The sequence below is a fragment of the Pectinophora gossypiella genome, chromosome 1 (assembly GCF_024362695.1).
Source record: "Pectinophora gossypiella chromosome 1, ilPecGoss1.1, whole genome shotgun sequence".
Classification (NCBI taxonomy): Eukaryota; Metazoa; Arthropoda; class Insecta; order Lepidoptera; family Gelechiidae; genus Pectinophora; species Pectinophora gossypiella.
The window spans coordinates 15756327-15779221 of record NC_065404.1 but is presented as its reverse complement, the minus strand read 5'-3'; the positions used below and the strand labels follow the sequence as shown (position 1 = coordinate 15779221).

General features: G+C 42.3%; 1 protein-coding gene across 1 annotated transcript; it reads left to right on the top strand.

Moving 5' to 3' along the window:
* The first annotated feature begins 8742 nt into the window (after positions 1-8742).
* Positions 8743-10246, top strand: LOC126370764 (Krueppel-like factor 10). Its single transcript, XM_050015802.1, has 2 exons — positions 8743-8962; positions 9185-10246. The coding sequence occupies exons 1-2, from the start codon at positions 8894-8896 to the stop codon at positions 10079-10081; spliced, it is 966 nt and encodes a 321-aa protein (XP_049871759.1). The 5' UTR covers positions 8743-8893; the 3' UTR covers positions 10082-10246.
* The last annotated feature ends 12649 nt before the right edge of the window (positions 10247-22895 follow it).

Here is a 22895-nt window from a genome sequence, read left to right as displayed (position 1 = left end):
AATTTTGTATCAAGTTCAAGGTTGCCTATTTTAATTCAATTTTTATTTACATTTACTGTTGCCATAATAAACACAAAATACACAAGATAATTACGTAGGCTGCTGCCGGAGGATCGAAAAAAAACCGAAATGATTTATAAAACTATTTAATTTCAGTAATTGAAATTACAATATTTAAACTTATATTAACTAAAACTAAAAGAACCTAACTTGTTCGATACAAGAATAAGTAGTGACAATCTAAAATTATACATCAAAAAGTAAATGTCGAAATAGTGGGGAAATAATATTGAGTCTGCGGAACGTGTCGTCGCTTGTCCTCAATCTAGATGTTAACGCTAACGAAGGGTTTGCTGCGTCGGCAATAGTCTTATAGTAGGCATATGTAACACCTCCCCCCTAAGATGAGCAACTATTTTAGTACGTTCAGTGAAAATGTTGCGGGGACGTTCTCCAGGGTTTGAAGTTGTTTCTTATTTCCAGGTTTTTCATAAATATGTCGTCCAGGGGCTGGCGATGCTGGATCCTCAATCGTCTTATGATGCCATAGCCGGTAGCGACGTAACACGATGTAGAGGGTGAGTGCGCCTGCACTTAATATCACGATGTAGAAGGGTATGGTGGTGTGATACAGGGCGTTTGGTTGCGCTCGTTCCAGTTGAAGAGGAGCCTCCATCATGATCCTATCTTCTATCTCATGCAATCCCTTGAGATTAATAGAGTGGAGATTAATATGAGATGTAGTGGTAGGGCGTTTTTCTTCATCATATGGTATCTTCATAAGTTTCAGAGGCTGGCCTTTTATCTCATCGTTATCATTGGTAATAGTGAACTCCGGTGTTCGCAGGTAGCAGTTGACGGGGATAGTAGCGAGATAACTTCCCTGCAGTGAGTTGATGTCTTCTCTTCCGCAGGTTAGGCGTACTTTCGTGGGTTGTGGGAAGGACACGACGTAGTGCTGGTCATCGAGCTTCTCCATGGCTTCTCTGGATAGTGATACCTCTGTAAAGTGGCAGGAATTCTCCAGAGCTTGATTAGTAATGAGATGTTGTATACAGTCAGACTTGGTGCGAATCTGGTGGTTAATGTTCTCCTCGCAGAGATACCAGTTATTTAACTTCGGGCATTCTGCCTCTATGTACACGAACTTATTCTCAGTATTGATTGCTATGAAAGGATAAGAGGGGATGAGAGCTAAGTGCTTTTTATTAGGCACTATAGAGAGTCTATACAAGTCATAAGTACTTTTTGAAACTATAGGGAATCTAAAAATGATAACTATTTGCCTATCTATGTAATAAAACCCAGGTTTAATCATATCGTAATATTCTCTCAATTCTAAGTTTAAAATTTGATCTTTATTATAAATTAATTTTAATTTACGTATCATAGTTTCTAACACTTCTACATCTATCATAGAATGATGCGTGCTAGAGGCACGAATAAAAGCTAACGTATTTTCCAACCTAATTATTTCTGACATAAGGTCCTCTACATTTTCAGTGACTATTTCTAAAATTTGGGCAAATTTCGCATATTTAATTAAACTACTTTCTCTATAGGTTTCCTTGTCCAAGAGTAACTCTAAAGTGGCATTAATTTTATTTTGATTCTCAATCAGCTGGGCTAATGCACTGCTGTGTCGTGACATCCATTCTTTACTCAAACTAACGTGATTATTTAACTCGGATACAACTTTATCTTGATTTTTCTGTAAGTAATTGATAGCGTTATTATATTTCAAAGCGTCAGTGTAGTCTAAGTTACCAGATATACTTTTTATTACAGAGCCCAGGCTGTCTACAAGACCTCTTTTAGCGCGGTTTGGTTCTAATGATCTTAACTGACTTAATACTTTGCCAAGCTTACTCGTAAGATAAGTTATTTGTAACTCGTATAGAAGGTAAGTGTCGTTACTAAGTCGCGAATTGTAGGTAAGTAATTGAGCCTGTAACAGATTAATTTTGTTTTCAATCTCGTCCAGTTGTACGTATTGAAGGAAAGTATGGTAATGGGTTGTCAGTCTAGTAGCTCCAAGTTTGTAAGGTAAAAGTCCAGGTCCATCGTCAAGGCTTTCAAGTCTTATCTCTTGAGGTCGAGTCAGACGGATCACCAGTAACAGCGGAATTCTGTAACAATTTAGGAACACGTTTCAGGCGCGATTTAGCCACGGGGCCACGTTTCTTCGAGGTATAAATATGTATGGGTAAGTCGGCGAGAACAGTGTCCTGGGTATAACGCGGTGCGGTTTTTTGTCGGCTCGCGAAAGGATTTTTAATAAAAACTTGTTGTTGCGGTGAATATTCTACTTCGGGCTCGCGGTCTTTATTGCGGCTCTCTATTAACGCGGTACGATTAGCAAGTGAAGATTCGTTAACTATTTCATACACTTTTTCCATTTGCTCTTTATGATTTTGCGTGTACTGTTGCAATAAGTGTTGCGTAAGATCCATGTCGAGGGTATCACGTGCGTCAAAATGTCCAGTCAGCAAGTCAAACGGTCTGCATTTAGTAAAAGAGTGTATAGAGCTATTGTAAGCGATAATTGCATATGGCATAAGATTGACAATTGGCTCGTCCTTATGTTGCAATTTTAATATTCTGAGGTGTTCAAGTACAGTCAAGTGGAAACGCTCTATGTTACCATTGTCATTTGGGGAGTGGGCAAGAACTTTATGATGATTTATCTTATGAAGTCGGGTAAATTCAGAGAAAAGTTGGTTGGTGAATTCAGTTCCATTGTCAGTTATTATAGTCATAGGGAGACCGTGATGAGTACAGTATAACAGTAACGCTTGCAAGATACTAACAGCTGTGCCGTCACGTAAATGGTACGCTTGTCCGTACTTCGTGAAAACATCGATGAAAGTTACGTATTTTTCACTTTGCACAGTGAATAAATCCATGTGAATTATCTCAAACGGTTTTGTAGCTGGAGGTACTAGATTAAATTGTGGTCTAATGGGATTCCTATCGTATTTAGCTTGTCCACATATTGTACATTCGTTAATAAATTTAGTTATGTGCTCCTTCATTTTAGGCCAGAAATATCTTCGTGATAGAGCGAGATAACACTCGTGAATGCCACGGTGGTTAGTCTTACCGTCATGGTAATGGCGAATTATGTCTTGTTGGCGAAGATATTCCTTGACGTTCTCCAGTTCAACCTTGGATAAAACAAGGTTCATAGAAGAACTTTTGAACTTGTCCTGGATGATCGGGATGATAGAGTACATGGCTAAGGGTGGATTTATTAAGATTGCGGTTTTGACTTTAGGGTTGACATATTCTTTTATAGCGTTAACTACATCGTTCTCTAGATTTGATTCGGACAATTGAACAGCTACACTCGTGTGAGTGTCGAATGGCTTAGTCATTACCGGTTTACGTTTAACGTCACTAACTACAGTGAAACGGATTTGTCGGTGAAACTTATTAAGGGGTTCGTCTGTAATTGGGACTTCTAAGATGGGATGTTCGTTAGCAGTATGTACGGTGTTAGTCGATGAGTCAGCTAGAGTCGGTGGTTTTTCAGAAGGGTTGCCTAGGAGTGAACTGAGCTCCTCAATTTCCTTAATTAAGGACTCAACCTCCTCATTATGGATCTCAATACGAGAAAGGGCGTCGGCATTAGTATTGTGCTTGCCTTTCTTGTATACAACTGTGAAGTCGTACTCACTAAGTCTTAGTCGCCATCTAGTTAGGCGTGAATTTGGTTCTTTTAAATTCATCATCCACTGGAGTGGTTTGTGGTCAGTCAGTATCCTAAACTTACGTCCAAAGAGATATGGTCGGAAGTACTTTGTAGCCCAAACTATGGCAAGAAGTTCTTTCTCGATGGTACTATAATTCATTTCGCTCTCGTTAAGAGTGCGAGAAGCGTAGCACACGGGCTTGTCCGATCCTATAGGCCCTTGGGATAATATAGCTCCAATAGCTACGTTTGAAGCATCTGTGGTCAGTATAAACTCCTTATTGAAGTCAGGGTACTGAAGTATGGGGTCATTAGTGAGAAGAGTTCTACATCTCTCGAAGCAGTTAACATAGTCGGAGTCTAACGTGATTTTTCTACCTTTTTTTAAACATTGGGTAAAAGGTTTTGTTATGCGAGCAAAGTCGGGGATGAATTTACGGTAATAACCGAGAAGACCTAGGAACTGCTTAATTTCCTTGGGGGTTTTTGGGATTGGATACCTCTGTATGGCTGAAATCTTGTCCGGGTTAGGTTTTATGCCATCACTACTGATGATATGACCTAAATAAGCCGTTTCAAGTTTAAGGAATTCCGATTTATCCATTTGGATCTTAAAATTGGATTCTCGAAGGCGTTGGAAAACCTTTTCCAGGTTAATCATGTGTTCCTGAAGGGATGTGCTGAACACAATGATGTCGTCAAGGTAGACAAGGCATATCTCGTTTTGAAGACCTCTAAGGACATTATCCATAACTCGTTGGAAGGTGGAAGGCGAGTTTTTAAGTCCCATAGGCATTCGAAGAAATTCGAAATGACCATGCTCGACGTTAAAGGCTGTCTTGGGGATGTCCTGCGGGTCCATTTCTACCTGATAGAAACCACTTGCCAAGTCTAAGGTAGTAAAGTACTGGCATTTCCCTAGCTTGTCAAGGACATCGGCAATGTTGGGTATCGGGTACTTATCATCTATAGTCTTTTCGTTAAGTTTACGAAAATCGACTACTAGACGCCATTTTTGCTTACCAGAAGCATCCGCTTTCTTGGGTACTACCCAGATGGGTGAGCTCCAGGCAGAGTCCGATGGTCGTATAATACCCTGGTCTAACATCTTAGCTATCTGATCTCTAACTTCCTGTCGGTGAACGAATGGGTAGCGATAGCTTTTCGTGTACACGGGGACCTCGTCAGTTGTTCTAATGCGATGTTTAATTTTATTGGTGAAAGTTAGGGCTTCACCATCGATATAAAAAACGTCTGCGTAACGGGAACAAAGAGTAGTGAGATTAGCTTTTTCCTCTTCGTTAAGATGGTCCGTACGCAATCGCGATACCACGTCCTGCTCGCGCAACATAGCTTGTGTGGTGCGCGTGCACTCTACGTTGAACAACTCGGCTCGGGCGGGGTGATCGAGTGAAAATATAATGTCGTTTGACGTTGTATTTTCGACTTCTAAATAGCCACGGTTATTAGATACAGTAGTTAGACACTCGTAAATCATACAGTTACAAATTACCTGCTGTGGGATGATGACGTCACCGTCGGGTGCATCAATGGGGATTCGAATCAATTTGGAAGTACCGGCGGGGATGATATCCTCATAAAGGTTAACATTATGTGAATTGTACATTCTTATTGGATTTATAGCAGATCGCGTAACTAAATTACCGTGCTTTAAGTCAATTTTTGCTTCCCAAGTCGTCAGTAAGTCCAATCCTATAAGTCCATCAAAGTAGTCATGAAAACGGTATACAAATAACTTGATACTATCGTTGTCATTGAATTCGGTGAAACAAGGTAACGTGATAGAATAGTCGTTCCTACTTGTGGCGTGAACATTCGTAACTTCAAAGGGATCGTAGTTGAGAGGAAACTGCGAAAAGTATTTTTCAACAGCTTCGGGACTAATAAAAGATTGATTTGCACCGGTATCTATTAAAAGTTTAAGTGGTGGATTTGAAATTTTTATGTACGGCAGTTGACGTTGAGTTTGCAAGTTTAATTCTATTTTGGCTTTTTTAATATCGAAGCCGTCTGAAAATCCTGCTCAACCTGGCTGGTGCCTGGCTGTGGTTGACCTTCATCGCTCAGCTGATTGTCTGTCGTATCGCAACGATATGCACTGGTGTCATATTCAACGGGATAAGTATTATCGTAATCCGCGTAGTAAACGTACTCAGGTTCGCAGTAGTACTCGGAATTGTAATATGAATCGTCGGGACTTGCACACTCATTCATGTTCATTTCGCGGGTTTTAAAATAACTTGTTGGTGGTGGATTGCCTGATTTACGCCAATCATGTCCTGTCATCATAGTATGGGGTAACTGTTTAGGGACGAAATGCTGTACACCACTCATGGGTTTAGGAAAGTTTTGCGGTGAATGATTTTTGGGTGGTAACCGGAACACGTTACTATTGGGGTTGTAATTAGGTGGTAGAGCGCGGAACATTTGTTGCGTACGAGTAGGCATACGAAGTTGCGGCTGATTTGGTGGAACGTGGAATTTAAACGGCTGAGGCGCGGGTAGCATAGCGCGTTGTGCCATAGGGGCTGGCCAGTTGAATGGTATTGGCGGCGCTTGGTAATTCTGATTAGACGGGGTGGACTGCTTGTATTGGGACCTTGGTACATCACTACGCTGTTGCAAATACATAGCGTTAAGTTCGTCCTGCACATACTCGAGAGCTTTCTCGATGGTCTCGGGACGCATACACCGTATTCGGGACCCTAAGGGTTCTTTCAACCCTCGAACAAATGCCTGCATAGCGACCTTCTTATATAAAGTTCGCTTTGCCTCAATAGTCGTCTGTATAGAGTCATGTAATGTCACGTAAGTCATTATCGTGCTGAATAAGGTTTGGCATTCCGCGTAAAATTCCTGCGGTGTTCTATTACCCTGCGTTGCTAATGAGAGGTCATTGTACAGTGCTGTCTCGTCACGTTGATCCGAAAAATTATTAACTAACGCCGTACGAATACCCAACCAATTATCAGGAATCCCATTGGAGTTGATAATGCTTGCTGCGGAACCGGTGATTTTATTAAGTATTCCGTTTAATACACACGAGTTAGTTAATTCACTACCTGGATCATTGCTCATATATTCGATTACTATCTGATCACAGATTCTAATGAATCTTGTGAGCACATTCGGGTTCCCATCAAACTCCGGGACCATGCGCAGTGCTTTGTAGACATTATCTCTATCGACTGCCATTTTTATATCCTTACCTAATGAATTTAGATTTATTATCCTATTACTATCTACTACGTGGCGGCGAGCCTGTCGAGATGCAGGTTCCCGCGGGAGGGAATTTTTCGATGGATGAAAAATTGTGTAAAACTAAAGAGAACTAGGGGGTAAAAATAGCAAGCAACACGAGAACAGTTCAAGTGTACTCACATATATCTCATCTCTGGTTCCTCTCTTGAATCGAAGTCTGGATTCTCCTCTTGGCGGCAGCTGGTTCGTAGATTCAGGATACTCAGGAACGGAGCTCAATAGCTACCCGAGAGATTTGCGGCGATCACTCTTGATGTGCGAAGAGTTATGGTGCCCACGGATCTACTCGTGAGTATCCTACCGACTGCGCCAATTACGTAGGCTGCTGCCGGAGGATCGAAAAAAAACCGAAATGATTTATAAAACTATTTAATTTCAGTAATTGAAATTACAATATTTAAACTTATATTAACTAAAACTAAAAGAACCTAACTTGTTCGATACAAGAATAAGTAGTGACAATCTAAAATTATACATCAAAAAGTAAATGTCGAAATAGTGGGGAAATAATATTGAGTCTGCGGAACGTGTCGTCGCTTGTCCTCAATCTAGATGTTAACGCTAACGAAGGGTTTGCTGCGTCGGCAATAGTCTTATAGTAGGCATATGTAACAAGATAGTACCAGTAGGGGTGCAGTATCTAATCAAATAGGCAAACAAATGTGGGAACATTTAACACGTGTATTTGATTAGAATCTGTATGATAATGATAACTGATCTAAAGCTTTCGTTTATTGAGTTGCAATTGCATTATACTTGACTAGTATTGCAACGGATGTTTTCCTTTATTTGTAGACTGTTGAAGAAATTGACAGGTCATGGCATAATATGAAAGTTCGAGAAGCGACGCGAGGTCATCGACATAAACAAAGAGCAGAATGTCGCGGGTAGGGATGCGCCGATCCGATCCGATCTTTTAGAAAATCGGATCGAAAGCCATTCGATCTGCCGATTTTTGGATCGGATCGAGACCATGCGATTTTTAGGCGGATCGATACAAAACTTTAAAGATCGGATCGCTTGGATCGTATGAATTGAAAAGCGTATTACCTACATTAATTGCTTACGATTTTGTTAGGATAGAACTCGATCTTCTGTTTACGTTACGTTCCAAACTTAGCGGCGTCTTTTGCGTGCGGGTAGGTATAGATATATGAGCATCCTATTACATTTTATTATAATTTAACTTTGTGAGTAAGTAAACATACGAGTAAAATGTGTGATTTGATTTGATTCTAATTGCTATTGTCTCCGAGTATCTCAGATGTACGGACGTTTTGTCTTGTAAAATTGTTTGGTCAAAAAATGGTGTCCCCTATAAAAACAAAGTGTGTGGAGTCAGTTTGCCCGAGATTACCCGAAGGCGGAAAATAAATATTTAAAAGTAATTGTGTCTTGCTTATTTGCATCCGATCCGGATCGATTTTCTTGATATCGGATCGACGGCATGCGATACAATCCGCGGATCGGATCGACGCATTACGATCCGATCCGATCCTTAAAATCGGATCGACGATGTGGATCGCGCATCCCTAGTCGCGGGTTGCAGAGCGGTGCGCGGCGCTGGTCGGTAGAGCGGCTTGCAGCGACCTTGTGACGTCAGGCGGGGGCGCGGCGTGACGTCACCGGCCTCGCGCGCGTCACTCGCGCCGCACGTGAACAGCACGCGGCGGCACGCGCGCCGTGCGTGATCCCCGCGCCGCCATTGGTGGCCGCGGCCGCGCCGCCCGCTGCCATTGGCCGCCCGCGCCCCCGCGGCGCGCTTCCTACCACAACGCAACGCGAAGCGGTTTATTCGTCCTCCGCTCGCCGACCTGACTACACGGCTCCCAACAGCGGAACCACGCGACCAAAACACAAGTTTAGTGAATTAAAAAAGAAAGTTTTAAAGCGTTGAATGATCTTAATATAACCAGAATGTCTACCTTGCTCGAAGTCTGCGGACCCCTGTCGCCGCCGTCGACGCCCCCGTTAATGGAAAACAAAGTGAGTGTTAAGTTTGTAGTTTTGCGAAAAATTTTGTTTTTGCAAAATTTGTAAAAAAAATTGGTCCCAAAAAATATTTGTTGTTTAAAAAAAATATATAAAAAATTCGGACGAGCCGTTCAGTTTGTGCAATCGAAAGTATGGCCCGCGCGCGATCACGCGTCGCGTGCGTGCACGGTGAGGTAGCGACCGTTCACTTATCGTTCCGTCTTTGTCTCGCAGGTGGAGTTGCCTTTGAAGAAAGCTGCGTGCAAGCGCGCGGCGTCCCCACCGGCGGGCGTGGTGACGCCGCAACCGTCGGACTCGGAGGGCGAGGAGGAGTGCGGCAAGCGGGCGCGCTGCGAGCTGGCGAGGCTGCTGCTGGCGACGCCGCCGCCCGAGCCGCGGCCCTCCGTCATCATGCGCGCGCACAAGGACGGCACCTGCAGCCCCGAACCGCTGCCGCCGCCGCCCAAACAAATGAACATCCTCAAGACCCTCAAGTTTAAAATGAACCGCAGCTATTCGCAAATGAAATACATGAGTCAGGCGCAAAGCCCGCCGCCGGTTGAAGCTCCGGCGAGTCCGGCCGCGCCTGTTGTCAATGTTGAAGAGGCGCGAGTGCCGTCGCCGCATGGGGAAAGTGTGAAGCCGTGTCGCGAGGAGCAGCGGGAGGCGGCACCTGCGCTGGCGACGACGCCAGGCTGGGTGCCGCTGGCGCCGCGGCCCGCGCCCGCTGTGCTGCTGCCAGGCGCGCTGCTGCCCGCCGCCGCACTGTGGCTTGTGGCCCCCGCTCCACAGGCCCGCCGCCGGCTCTACGAGTGCTCATACCCGGGCTGCGGCAAGAACTACTTCAAGTCGTCGCACCTGAAGGCCCACGCACGCACGCACACTGGCGAGCGCCCGTTCAAGTGCGCGTGGCCGGGCTGCGAGCGCCGGTTCTCGCGGTCGGACGAGTTATCTCGCCACAAGCGGACGCATACGGGGGAGAAAAAGTTCGGGTGTCGCGTGTGCAGCCGCCGCTTCATGCGTAGTGACCACCTCGCCAAGCACGTTAAGAGACACGCGAAAGAGCGCGCCCCCGCCCCCGTGCTCCGGCTACTCCCTTCACCCCCCGCCACGCTCCCCGTCGCGCACTAACGCCCGACTGACTGTGATCCGGATCTCAAGATCGTTACCTAGTTATAGCATCTACTCATCTCTAAGACTGTCCTATCTAACTACTTAAGTAGTTATAGTTCTAAGAATATGTTATTGTTAGCTGTAAAGCTTGGAAAATGTGATTAAAATGAATGTTTTATAGTACTTTTGTTGTTTCCGTTTCACTTGGCGAACCTCACTAAACATGTCACAAACACATTTTTGAATATTAGTCGTTGTACACACTATACACTAAGGTTATACTGACACAAATAAGGGTGGTCAACACAGTGGTGGCGAGCGAGCCCGCGCCAGCGGCCGACTGGTCGCGAGGCGGCGCGGGCGCAGTCACAAACTTGTCACTGATAACAGCTAAACTCACACTTATCTCACGCGATAGCGAACAGCTTAAGTTTCGTAAACAAACATTTAAATACGAAAAAGCTGACTTGAGTATAAAAAAGCGTAAACAACCACACAAATACAGAAAAAAGGAGAAATAATTGTATCTACCCACACAAAAATTTTTTACCAAATTTACATTTACCTGGACAATTGGAACTGTAAACTCATAAAAGCGAATTCTAACAGTCACAGTAACAAATTACATCACTAATTTAAGAGCCACGCTCTTGTCGTTGTAGCGTTTACCATGCTACTTTTTTAGGGAAAAATAGGACAGTGGTTTCCCTCTTGCCTTCCGCCCCGCAGTACTCTGTCTGACGCGAGTGGGATGGCGCCCAGGGTAGTCTATTTCAAAGCCGTGCTAGGACTCCTGTCCTCCGCCTCTGAATAGTACTGACAGGTACCTACTGCTGCTCTGTCAGGTTCCAGGTTACAGTCCCTGTGACTTGCCTCTTCAGTCCTACTGATGTCTCCCATCTCCGCCTTTGCAACCGTTGAGGTTTTCACCCGTATCCCTATCGCAAGGGTTCTAATTTCGCACTTGTCGGTGTACCATTCTCTTGCCTTCCGCCTCGCAGTACTCTGTCCCTAGTCTCTGTCTGTATCTACTACATACCACATTATTAAACATCTATCAATAACCTGCTGAAATTGCGTCATGCACTTTTGAAACAAAAAATAATTACTCCCAAGGTATTCTGAAATATAAACCAGAGGTTATCCGTAAAGAGGTTTCACTCAATTATTATTCACACACATACATACATCTGATTTTTCTATTATCTAATGGCAAATAAAACGATCAATTTACATACTAAAATTAAAGAAAAAAAGAAAGAAAGAAAATATTTATTTCCATATTGGACGCCACATTTACAAACTTACATTACAGAAATAAAAAAAATAGTAAAAAAAAAACAAAGACAAAAAGACAAATAATACAGACATTAAATACACAATGGAGGCGCCCAAAATAAAAAAAGGATCTCCCTCAGCATAATGCCGTGACACGTGCTTAGCACGGGCCGCGGCGCTGGTATTATGGGAGACCTAAGTCTCGTTAAATGTCACATATTATGATAGTGGGACAGGGTTCTAAAGTACCCACTTTAGAACCCCACAAGACATTACTCATGACTGTACATCCATCGGAAGATGCACTAAGTACCCAGTACCCACATCCCACTAAGCTACCTGTTAGACCGACGTGATAGATGGTGACCCGTATTGCCGATAATGGTCGAGCCCACTGTGAAAACTGCACTTAAGGTGAATTAATTGCCATTGAGGAGCTCGGTGGCGCAGCGGTAAACGCGCTCTGTCTGCGATTGTTGAAGTTAAGCAACTTTCGCAAAGGCCGGTCATAGGATGGGTGACCACAAAAAAAAAGTTTTTATCTCGAGCTCCTCCGTGCTTTGAAAGGCACGTTAAGCCGTTGGTCTCGGCTGCATTAGCAGTCGTTAATAACCACCAATCCGCACTGGGCCCGCGTGGTGGTTTAAGGCCCGATCTCCCTATCCATCCATAGGGAAGGCCCGTGCCCCAGCAGTGGGGACGTTAATGGGCTGGTGATGATGAATAACTCATTAGTGCAAAGCCGCTACCTGGGTTCGAACCCGCGCTCCTCGATTGAGCAAGTGGTTGTAACACAGGACCACATTGACGACTAATGGGCATGAGTCACTAATTATTAGTTTTTCTACTTCATTGTCCAATGCGGGTTGGTGGAGCAGCGTGGTGGAGTATGCTCCGTACCCCCTCCGGTTGATTGAGGGGAGGCCTGTGCCCAGCAGTGGGACGTATATAGGCAGTTTATGTTTACTTCATTGTTGTTAACCGGATGCAAAAAATAGGTATTTAGCGGTCAAACGAACGTACAGATAAAGTGAATGAATTTCTAACTTCAATTACGATTGAAGAAAACACATAGAATTATTTGACGTGACTTATTGTTAGTTTTCCTCAGGTGGCATTAACTACTTGGCCGGACAAATGGGGGCATTGAGGACTCTCAACCGGTCCCTACAACAAATTTAAGACGATAGCCTAGAGGGGGCGAGTTGGTATTCGGTAGTAATAACTGAAAAAAAAGTAAATTATTCTATAGAAATTATAGAATCAGTAATGAAGTGCTTAAAATTGTATCCCATGATAAACCAGACACACACAGTAACAGACATATCGTAGACAAAAAAAAAACCTACTTAATAACTTTATATAACATACCTACTTCATCCTCCTGTAAGAATTCTCAATCATTATTGCATCAACGTTCATCATACGTCAAAGCGCACACCCCTGTTCTGAATTCAAAAAGCCCACGTCCGACCACACCTAGGGAGCCACTCCTGCGCCATGCGCCAATCACGCGCATAGCACGCCGGCGCACCGTGCGCGTGACGTCACGCTGAAACGCGTTTTCATGCGCGCACGATAACGCGGCGTAAGTTGAGCCACCTTTGGAGAAATTTACATAACATAACATTTTTTTTCCTTAACACTGTTTTTTTTTTGTCAATTTTTGTTTAGATGTGGCTTTTTAGTTACTACCATTAAGGTAGAATATGTTACTAGAATCATCATCTCACTAGCATTATCCCGTTTTTCACAGGGTCTGCTTACCTAACCTAAATTAGCGACCTAACCTTCCACCCCGCAAAGGGAAAACCAGCCCAATACAGATCAGGTCACATACCACCGAAAATGCATTTCTCGGGACGATGGCTTTTTTTTAAGTTATGGCAATGAATCGCTTTGAAGTACGACAATTCTGCCAGTGTCGAAGTGATCAGAAAACAAATTGAAAAAATTGACAGGTTGCTTGACAGGATACTGTAATGTCCTAACCAAACCAGGGATCATAAAGTGATTTTTGTAATTATGTCCCCACCGGAATTCGAACCCGGGACCTCGGGATCGTGAGCCCAACACTCAACCACTGGACCACAGAGGAGAAGAAGAAGTGTTTCATTAATACCTATCTATTCTATTATTATGTAAGTGTACCGTGTACCTACGTGACCAAAGTCATGGCGACAAATAAATAGCTACTTGATAATTGGACTACCTATTTACCTGGTCATTAGTTAGTTAGTTTACTGGTTCCAGTCGGTTTCGCGTCTGTCTGTCACAATTTGTTAGAGCTATTGTTATGTAATTATAAATCTTTAAGTATAAATTATATTTCCACTTCATCTTCATAATAGTTTAAGTTTTGATATTTATTATAACAATTATAATATAATAAAAAATAAAGTAATAAATAATAAAATATTAATTAAATGTGTTTTTAATTTTTTTATAATATAGTACATATAATTAAATAAAATAATAATAATTACGCTTATTAATTACGCTTGGACGCTTGCCGGAGGGACTGGCCGGAATACGCACAGGACCGCGAAAAATGGAAAGAGGAAGGGGAGGCCTTTGCCCAGCAGTGGGATCTTGTAGGCTAGATTAGATTAGATTAGATTAGAATTAAATATAATTACTATTACTATTATTAATTATTATAATTAAATAAAATTATATTATTTTTTAAGCTGGATATATGATACATGCAGTATATTTTATTTTTGTCTGCCATACGCAATAATAATAATAACATTCCTGTATTATTATTATGTAGTCTATACAGTACTCGTAAGTGTATTTATCTTTTATTTATTTTTATATGTACAAGTATTCCCATGCTGCACTATCCCGCTATATTACATAATATTAAATATCTCCTATACTTAAAGGTTGCCTGGAAGAGATTGCTACTTAGCAATCATCATCATCTTCGTCAATTTCAGAGCCACGCTCTTGTCGGTGCAGCATTTTCCATGCTACTTTTTTAGGGAAAAATAGGGCAGTGGTTTCCCTCTTGCCTTCCGCCCCGCAGTACTCTGTCTGACGCAAGTGGGATGGCGCCCAGAGTAGTCTATTACAAAGCCATACTAGGACACCTGCCCTCCGCCTCTGAATAGTTCTGACAGTAAAGCACTGGCTGTACTTAGCAATAAGGCCGCCTATTGTACTCATTCTAATTCTCTTTTGTTTTGTATTTTGTTTTTTCCTGTTTGTGCAATAGAGAATTTGTTATGTTATGAAGATATGAATTGCCTGTATACCCGAAGCAATTATTCCTCATTCTATGCCCGAAGGCGAATACAGTAATATACACAAAGTCCTCGCCAGCTATGTTTAAGTCCCATTTTTTATGTATAAATCCTGGAAACCATGTGATATCTATGAGGGACTTTCCAAGATACTTTCCCCAAAAATATATAGATGGCGCTGTAAAAAAATTATAACAATGTAAAGTCTATTGTGCCTGGTATCTGGGCAGAGAATAGGTTAAATTATATGATTTCGGTCTTAGTAAAATTATTAAGATAACATGCTTCCGATACGTGTTTTATGCAAGACGGCAATCTTCTCATCATCATCAGCCCATTAACGTCCCCACGTCATGTATTTTTAATGTATATACCGATGGTGTATCTTAAATAAATAAATAAATAAATAAATAACAAACAACCACAAGATAACAAGTATATTTCTCTGATATTCTTCGCTATAGTGATGTTTAGAAGATTGCCCCCGAGAGAGGAGCTCGGTGGCGCAGCGGTAAACACGCTCGGTCTGCGATCGTTGAAGTTAAGCAACTTTCGCAAAGGCCGGTCATAGGATGGGTGATCACAAAAAAAAAGTTTTCATCTCGAGCTCCTCCGTGCTTCGGAAGGCACGTTAAGCCGTTGGTCCCGGCTGCATTAGCAGTCATTAATAACCATCAATCCGCACTGGGCCCGCGTGATGGTTTAAGGCCCGATCTCCCTATCCATCCATAGGGAAGGCCCGTGCCCCAGCAGTGGGGACGTTAATGGGCTGATGATGATAAGAAGATTGCCGTCTTGCATAAAACACGTATCGAAAGCATGTTATCTTAATAATTTTAATAAGACCGAAATAATATAATTTAACCTCTCCTCTGCCCAGATATCAGGCACAATAGACTTTACATTGTCTCTGGTTGAGATCTCCGTTCGCGCGTTCGAAAAGTTAAAAAATAAGTTTTAATACTATTGCCAATTTGTCTTAAGAGTTCGCGGCATACGACCACGGTTATCTTCTAAATATCACTATTTGGATGAATATCAGAGAAATATACCTGTTTTCTTATTTTAAACTTTTTAGAGCGTCATTTTTCCATAGTCGAGTTTTAGTTTTTAACTTTTTATTTACATAAATTATATTGGTCTTATTTATCAAGATAACATGCTTCCAATACGTGTTTTATGCAAGATTTGGAGACAACACCTATCCGGAACATGCAGCCATGTTATCAATTCAACGTAATTACCAAGTAAATACAAGAAAACTCGCAAGTAATGGCTAGTATTATGTACACATTATGAAATGTACAAATTAAGCCCTTTCATTTGATACCCAACACACTACCATTCGAAGAAAAAGTTTTTTTCGTCCATACTTTTTTTTTTTTTGTATTGTATTGTATTGTATCCCCTAGAGGGCGCCACATTGAATTTAGCGTGACGTCACATAGCCAGCAACCACCGGATAATCAAGACGCTTCTAGTGACACCTCATATGTTAGATTCTGATAGGTGGTTTAGAAGTTAGGTTGAAACAGACGTACTCACATACATACATCGCGGTTAAACACATAACACTCATTTTTGGTTCGCTGCAGTCGGGAAAAACCAGTCCACTTTTTTTCTCTGATAAAACAGAATGGGTACAATTGCTCTTCCTATGTACAGTCACGTTTTTTTTTATAACAATCATTATCTGTCTTTGTTTACTTACCTTTTTATCTCTACATTTCGTCACCCGCGTTTAAGTGCCTATTATTCATAAAATAATCGTATATAGGTAGTTTTTTTTTTAGATGTAACTTATTGTAGATTTGCCGCAGATTGCATTGCACGTTAAAAAATAAGAATTATGACATTGACAGCGATTCTCCGAACGGCGACTCCCGCTACGGCGAGTTTTTTAACTCTTGATGGAAAATCACTTAGGGAAGTACTAACCTAAACCTACAGCTATAAATATACTAACAATCAAAAAATCTCCACGGTTTCCTAGTACATGTAAATATACACGTAAAATTACCGTATAGCCGAGATATTTACAGAAACCATAACATCTTTCATTGAAGAAGTAGATTATATTATGTTTGTTGTTAGTGTCGAAGCGCAGCTCGGACAGTCCATACAAAAATCTTATTCTTACCGTGGGCGGTCTAACGCGTAAGTGCGAGCGGGACACAGACATAGCGCTCTCCCTCTTACTCCTTAGCTGCTTATGGCCACTTAAGACTAAAGTTACGAGTTGCTATGGGGCGGAGAGTGTCCGGTCTACGTAGTATTCATTCTATATTCTATGATCGAAGGCCGAGCCAAATATCAGTAGTTTTCCAACACAAACACCTATTACAGAATACATAAGTACAATAAACTCTTTGAGATTATCTAATCTAATCTGATATCGGAAAATATTCATTTAGCAGACAGTTGCTATTTATTAGCGAAATGTATTCTACTAACATAGCCTTATTATGCCATTCAATGCCTATTTATGTATCAAATGACGGATATACAGATAGGCAGACACAGATACAATAACGAAAGCCCATGACTAGGTATATTCCCAATTTGTCTATCGCAAATCCACTTCTTTCTAACGAGACCTATTGTATAATCACACGCAGTGATGTGCCAGTAAAAGGCGCAAAACTTATGTAAAAAGAACTTTATAACACCACCTTTATCACACCCCGGACACTTCATACAAACAACCTTGCATTGACGTTATCGTACACGCGCATCTGTAAGTGTGAACTCTGACGACATACGATTCAAGCCTAAACTATGTTCAAGGGGGGTGAGGTAAACCTAGCTCAGCCGTTCAACCCCATCAACCCTGGTGTCAGGGTTACTATTGAGCCGCCAAAGACCCCTGACATCGCTCATGTAACGACTACTAACTTCATCATCATGTAGTAACCGGAACCAACAGCTTTACGTGCCTTCCGAAGCACCGTAAAAGTAAAAAAAGCAAATAAACGCAAAATGCGTTCAGCTGCTTGTCTTCCCGGGCATGTCGTAAAATCCGACAGAGGGATCGTGTCCTCTAACATGATGGACTAATGTTACGGGCGATAGGCTGATCCCTTATCACCATAAGGTTCATCATATCCAGCTTACAGCGTATCAACAGTGGCTGTGTTTGCGTCAGATCTGGCATCCCCAGTTGCCTAGGTATTGTTGATTATATGGCGCATAGCAAGGGTATGAAGTAAGATTATTTGCATTATTATAATTTTGTGATCTTTTACACTTTATTATACACGTTAGGAGGAGCTCGGTGGGGCAGCGGTGAACGCGCTCGGTCTGCGATTGTTGAAGTTAAGCAACTTTCGCAAAGGCCGGTCATAGGATGGGTGACCACAAAAAAAGAAAAAGTTTTCATCTCGAGCTCCTCCGTGCTTCGGAAGGCACGTTAAGCCGTTGGTCCCGGCTGCATTAGCACTCGTTAATAACCATCAATCTGCACTGGGCCCGCGTGATGGTTTAAGGCCCGATCTCCCTATTCATCCATAGGGAAGGCCCGTGCCCCAGCAGTGGGGACGTTAATGGGCTGATGATGATGATACACGTTAATACTGAGTTGGTCATCTTTGATTTCGTTCGCTAATAGGCTGCAAATAGTCTTTGATTACTTGTGGCTCTGCCTACCCCATTAGGGATTACGGGCGTGAGTTTATGTATGTTTGTTGTAATGTAACTTTTTGTAATGGCGCTTACGTGGTTTTTACTGTGTAGCGTCGATGTGTATGTGTGTGTGTGTGTATGTTTGTGTGCTATGTTCCTGAAATATCTTAGCGGCACGCGCGTTCAAAGTCCATCGCAGCTATGTTGCCTTGTCATCTTCTCTATAAATTTCCCACCACGTAACACGACGCACAACGCCCTCCATAGTCCAGTGGTTGAGCGTCGGGCTCACCATCTGGAGGTCCCGGATTCGATTCCCGGTGGAGCCATCACAAAAAATACTGGCCCTAGTTCGATTGGGACTTTTCAGGTCATGCATTCCACGAACAGAACTATCACGAAACCATGTCTCCCTTTTTTTTAATAATAATTTATTTATAAAGTCTGTCAAGTAGATGTTTGAAGAGGCGAAAAATATATTGTGCAAGGTCAGGATCGTGGCAAATGAAATTTTCTGTCCACTGCCTTCCCTAATGGAACATAGGCGTGTTTTTACACATACGTACATATTACGGTAAGTACATAAAAACGTAGGCACTGATAAAAGGCTGGTTTACCCTTTGAGTTGGAAGACAGGCAGTTCTGTAAAAAAAAAAACATGCGGGTTAAAATGGCCACATCGAAGCAATTCATCTAAGAAAGCAATATTGCTTTTTGTCATTTGTTTGCATTGCGCACTTACTTTTACATGCGCAAATGTCAAATTGCAATATTGCTTTCTTAGATGAATTGCTTCGATGTGGCTATTTTAACCCCCCAGATCTGTCAATTCTTCAGGTTAGGTGAAAAACGGGTAAACGCTAAGGAGATGATGGTGCATTTCGATAGGAAATCGTATCTAAATATATAAAAGGAGAAACTGACTGACTCACTGACTGACATATCAACGCACAGTCTATACGGCTAAACGTAGGCACTTGAAATTTGGAAGGGAGGTAGCTTAGGTACCGTAGAGGTGGACTAAGAAAGGAATTCCCGAAATTCCCACGGAGACGGGAATTAGCGGGAAAATCCTTTTGTATGAAAAATCTAAACCACTTAAGTTAGACGCTTGAAATTTGGCATGCAGATAGTACCTATAGGAAGTACCTATACTTCGTTTCAGTTCATTTGCCGTAATTTTCCCTTACATAATTATTGTATGTATGTGTGTATGAGTGTATGGGAGCGATGTTTTGATCTACAAATAGCCCGTGCCAGTACGAAGTCCAAACGGGTACCCCAGTATAAATGGATCAAGATTATTTTTACACATCCACCACGGTTAGGTAGGTACTTTGGATCGCGATTTTGTGTAGGTACAGTCATGAGCAATATAATGTACCCACTTTAGGACTCTGTCGCACTAACATATTTGACATTTGGTGGGACTTACAGTTCAATTGTCTAAAAAGTTAATGTGACATGGTACCAAAGTGTATAACATATTAATGCTCGTGACCGTATGAGTACTTACTGTTAAAATCGTTTAACATATTTGTAAAATATTCATAGCTTAAGGGCATCTCATCACAACCACTGTCGTGCGTAGAAAGACAGAGAGAAACTCGAGGTTTTTGAAATGTGGTGTTGGAGGAGGATGGAAAGAATAAGTTGGACAGAAAGGGTTACTGATGAAATGCTAGTAAGAGTAAGGAAAAAGAGGCAAATTTTGAGAGTTATTGAGGACAGAACCCAACGAGCATCCCAACGAGTGGGTCTTAGCATGAACATGGCAAAGACAAAAATTATGTCCAACGACCATGTCGCACCCACTCCAGTTCAGGTTGGGAACGTTACACTCGAAGTTGTAGACCAGTACATTTACCTAGGACAAATAATCCAGTTAGGTAAGTCCAACTTCGAGAAAGAGATCTCTCGTCGGATCCAACTCGGATGGGCAGCGTTCGGGAAGCTGCGGAATATCTTCTCGTCCAGAATACCTCAGTGTCTCAAGACGAAAGTCTTTGACCAGTGCGTGTTGCCAGTGATGACCTACGGCAGTGAGACGTGGCCGCTTACTATGGGTCTCGTGAGGAGGCTCGGTGTCGCTCAGCGGGCAATGGAGAGAGCTATGCTCGGTATTTCCCTGCTGGATCGAATCAGAAATGAGGAGATCCGCAGGAGAACTAAAGTCACCGACATAGCTCGGAGAATTGCAAAGCTGAAGTGGCAGTGGGCAGGACACATAGCGAGGAGAACCGATGGCCGATGGGGCGGAAAGGTTCTGGAGTGGCGACCACGTGTCGGACGACGCTCAGTGGGTAGGCCCGCTGCAAGGTGGACCGACGATCTGGTGAAGGTCGCGGGAAGCCGCTGGATGCGGGCAGCGCAGGACCGATCGTCGTGGAGATCCTTGGGGGAGGCCTATGCCCAGCAGTGGGCGTCATACGGCTGATGATGATGATGATGATGAGGACAGAAGAGGCAAGATCATTGGACATTTAATACACGATGAATTAACTAAAAACCTCATAGAAGGGAAGCTACAAGGAAAGAGAGGAAGGGGAAGACCAAGAAGAGCTTACATGGAACAGATTAAAGAGGTGAACGTCGTGTCTTATAAGGAAGTGAAATAATTGGCCTTTGATAGACAATAATGGAGAATGCTACACGGACAAGAGCGTGACTCTTAAATTAATGATGATGATGGTAGATTTTCCACAGATGGCATTAACTATTTAGCCGGACGAATGGGGAACGCTGAGGCTCTCACCAGGTACAAGATTTAGGACAACAGGATTGAAGGTACCCCCAGATGGGCGCGAACCTCGGCTTAGACCGTCCTCTGAATGCCACTAACAAAATGTAGGTATATAAAAATGCTACCTCGTCTGGTGTCAGCCAACTTGCAAACGATTATGACAATCGACAGATTTTTTGACGTGATCGTAGATTTGTTGCAATGGCATTAACTACTTGGTCGAACAAATGGGGACCGCTGAGGGCCCTGACAATCAACAGTGATAAAAATGTATAGGATTGACATAAGGTGACATATCGTAAGCAACATGGTTAACCTCTCGGTTTCCCAGTTCACGTGAGATAGAATTCTTGCCTTGAAAACTTACTGGAAGTAGGTAAGTACCTATTTCTACCTAATAGACTAGTTTCCAGACAGTCAAATCAATAACTTTTCTTTTTAATACGAATTTACTATGGAATGTGTGTGAAGAGCACACTGTGACGTCATAGAAACGTGATAAAATGTTGGACATAATACTACGTTTTTCCTGATTCAAATTTATAAATAAGTAACTTAAAAAGAAAATGTTTATCGCCAGTTTTATATCTGTATTTATTTAGTAATGAGTTTCATAATTTATCTTTGACCTAGGTAGCAAACATTGTAAGTATATAGAATGTATACGGTGTTAGGTTCCTCAAATAAGTACCTGGAAAAGCCTGTGAACATACAAAACTCTCTTCCGCCTCTTATTCTCTCGTGTGGGTTGGGAGGTGGATTACCAACCTCATCATCATCAGGGTTACTATTGAGCCGCCAAAGGCCTCTGACATGACTCATGTAACGACTACTTACTTACATCAGTAAGTATAAACCGAGACCAGTAGTTTAACGTGCCTTCCGAAGCACAGATCGTCTCACTTTCGGACAAACAGGTGATCAGCCTGTAATGTCCTAGGGATTACAAAGTGATTTTTGTGATATGTTCCCCTCTTCCGCTTATATAAGATTATTATATTCTTACTTTTCATTAGGTACCTTTTTAATACTTGGAATATGTATATACCTAACATATTCCTATACTCCAAAGCTACTTAGAAGAAATTACTACAGTAACGATAAGGCCGTCACTGCCTTTTTATTTAGTTAACGCGTTGTTTGTTCATCTAAGTATTCTATGTTAATAAATTGTCTATTCTACTGAATAAAGTATTAAAAACACCAAGCCGAGAGAGCCGTGGTAGCCTAGTTGGTAGAACGCTTGCCTCTCACTTTGAGGTCGCAGGTTCGAATCCAGCACAGGCCTAAACCAATGATTATCGAATTTGTTTTCAAATTCATGTTTGGATCGTAAATGATTATCACGTGCTCAGCGGTGAAGGAAAACATCGTGAGGAAACCCACATTCCCGAGAAATGTAACGTATGTTGGAGGTATGTGACCTAACCTGTATTGGGCTGATTTTCCCTTTGCGGGTTAGAAGGTCAGATAGGCAGTCGCTACTGTAAAAAACCGGACCTGTCAAATCTTCAGGTTAGGTAAGCGGATAATGCTAGGGAGATGATGATGATGACTCAATAAAGTATAGTATCGCGCAACAATTTTATGTCCAGGTCGGCTAGTGAACGAGGGAAAACAACAAAAACATTTATCTCCACACTAACATTCCAAAAGAACCACGCCCTTTACTCAGTAAGTAGTTAACCCTTCGCGCATGTATCGGCGCGCACGCATCGGTAGCGTGCGCGATGACGCAACTCACACTATTCTCACTCAATGCGTGTAAACAAACAGGGTTCCGGTCCCATTCTGGTGGTTTTGAATTCGAGTTCTAGATTTGAATACTGGGGGTTCTTATGTGTGTCTCGTGTGGGAGGATTTATATTTGGGATAGCACTTATTTTTGAATAAAATAATATTTGACAAAGAAATGATAGCAATTACAAAAGATGACGCA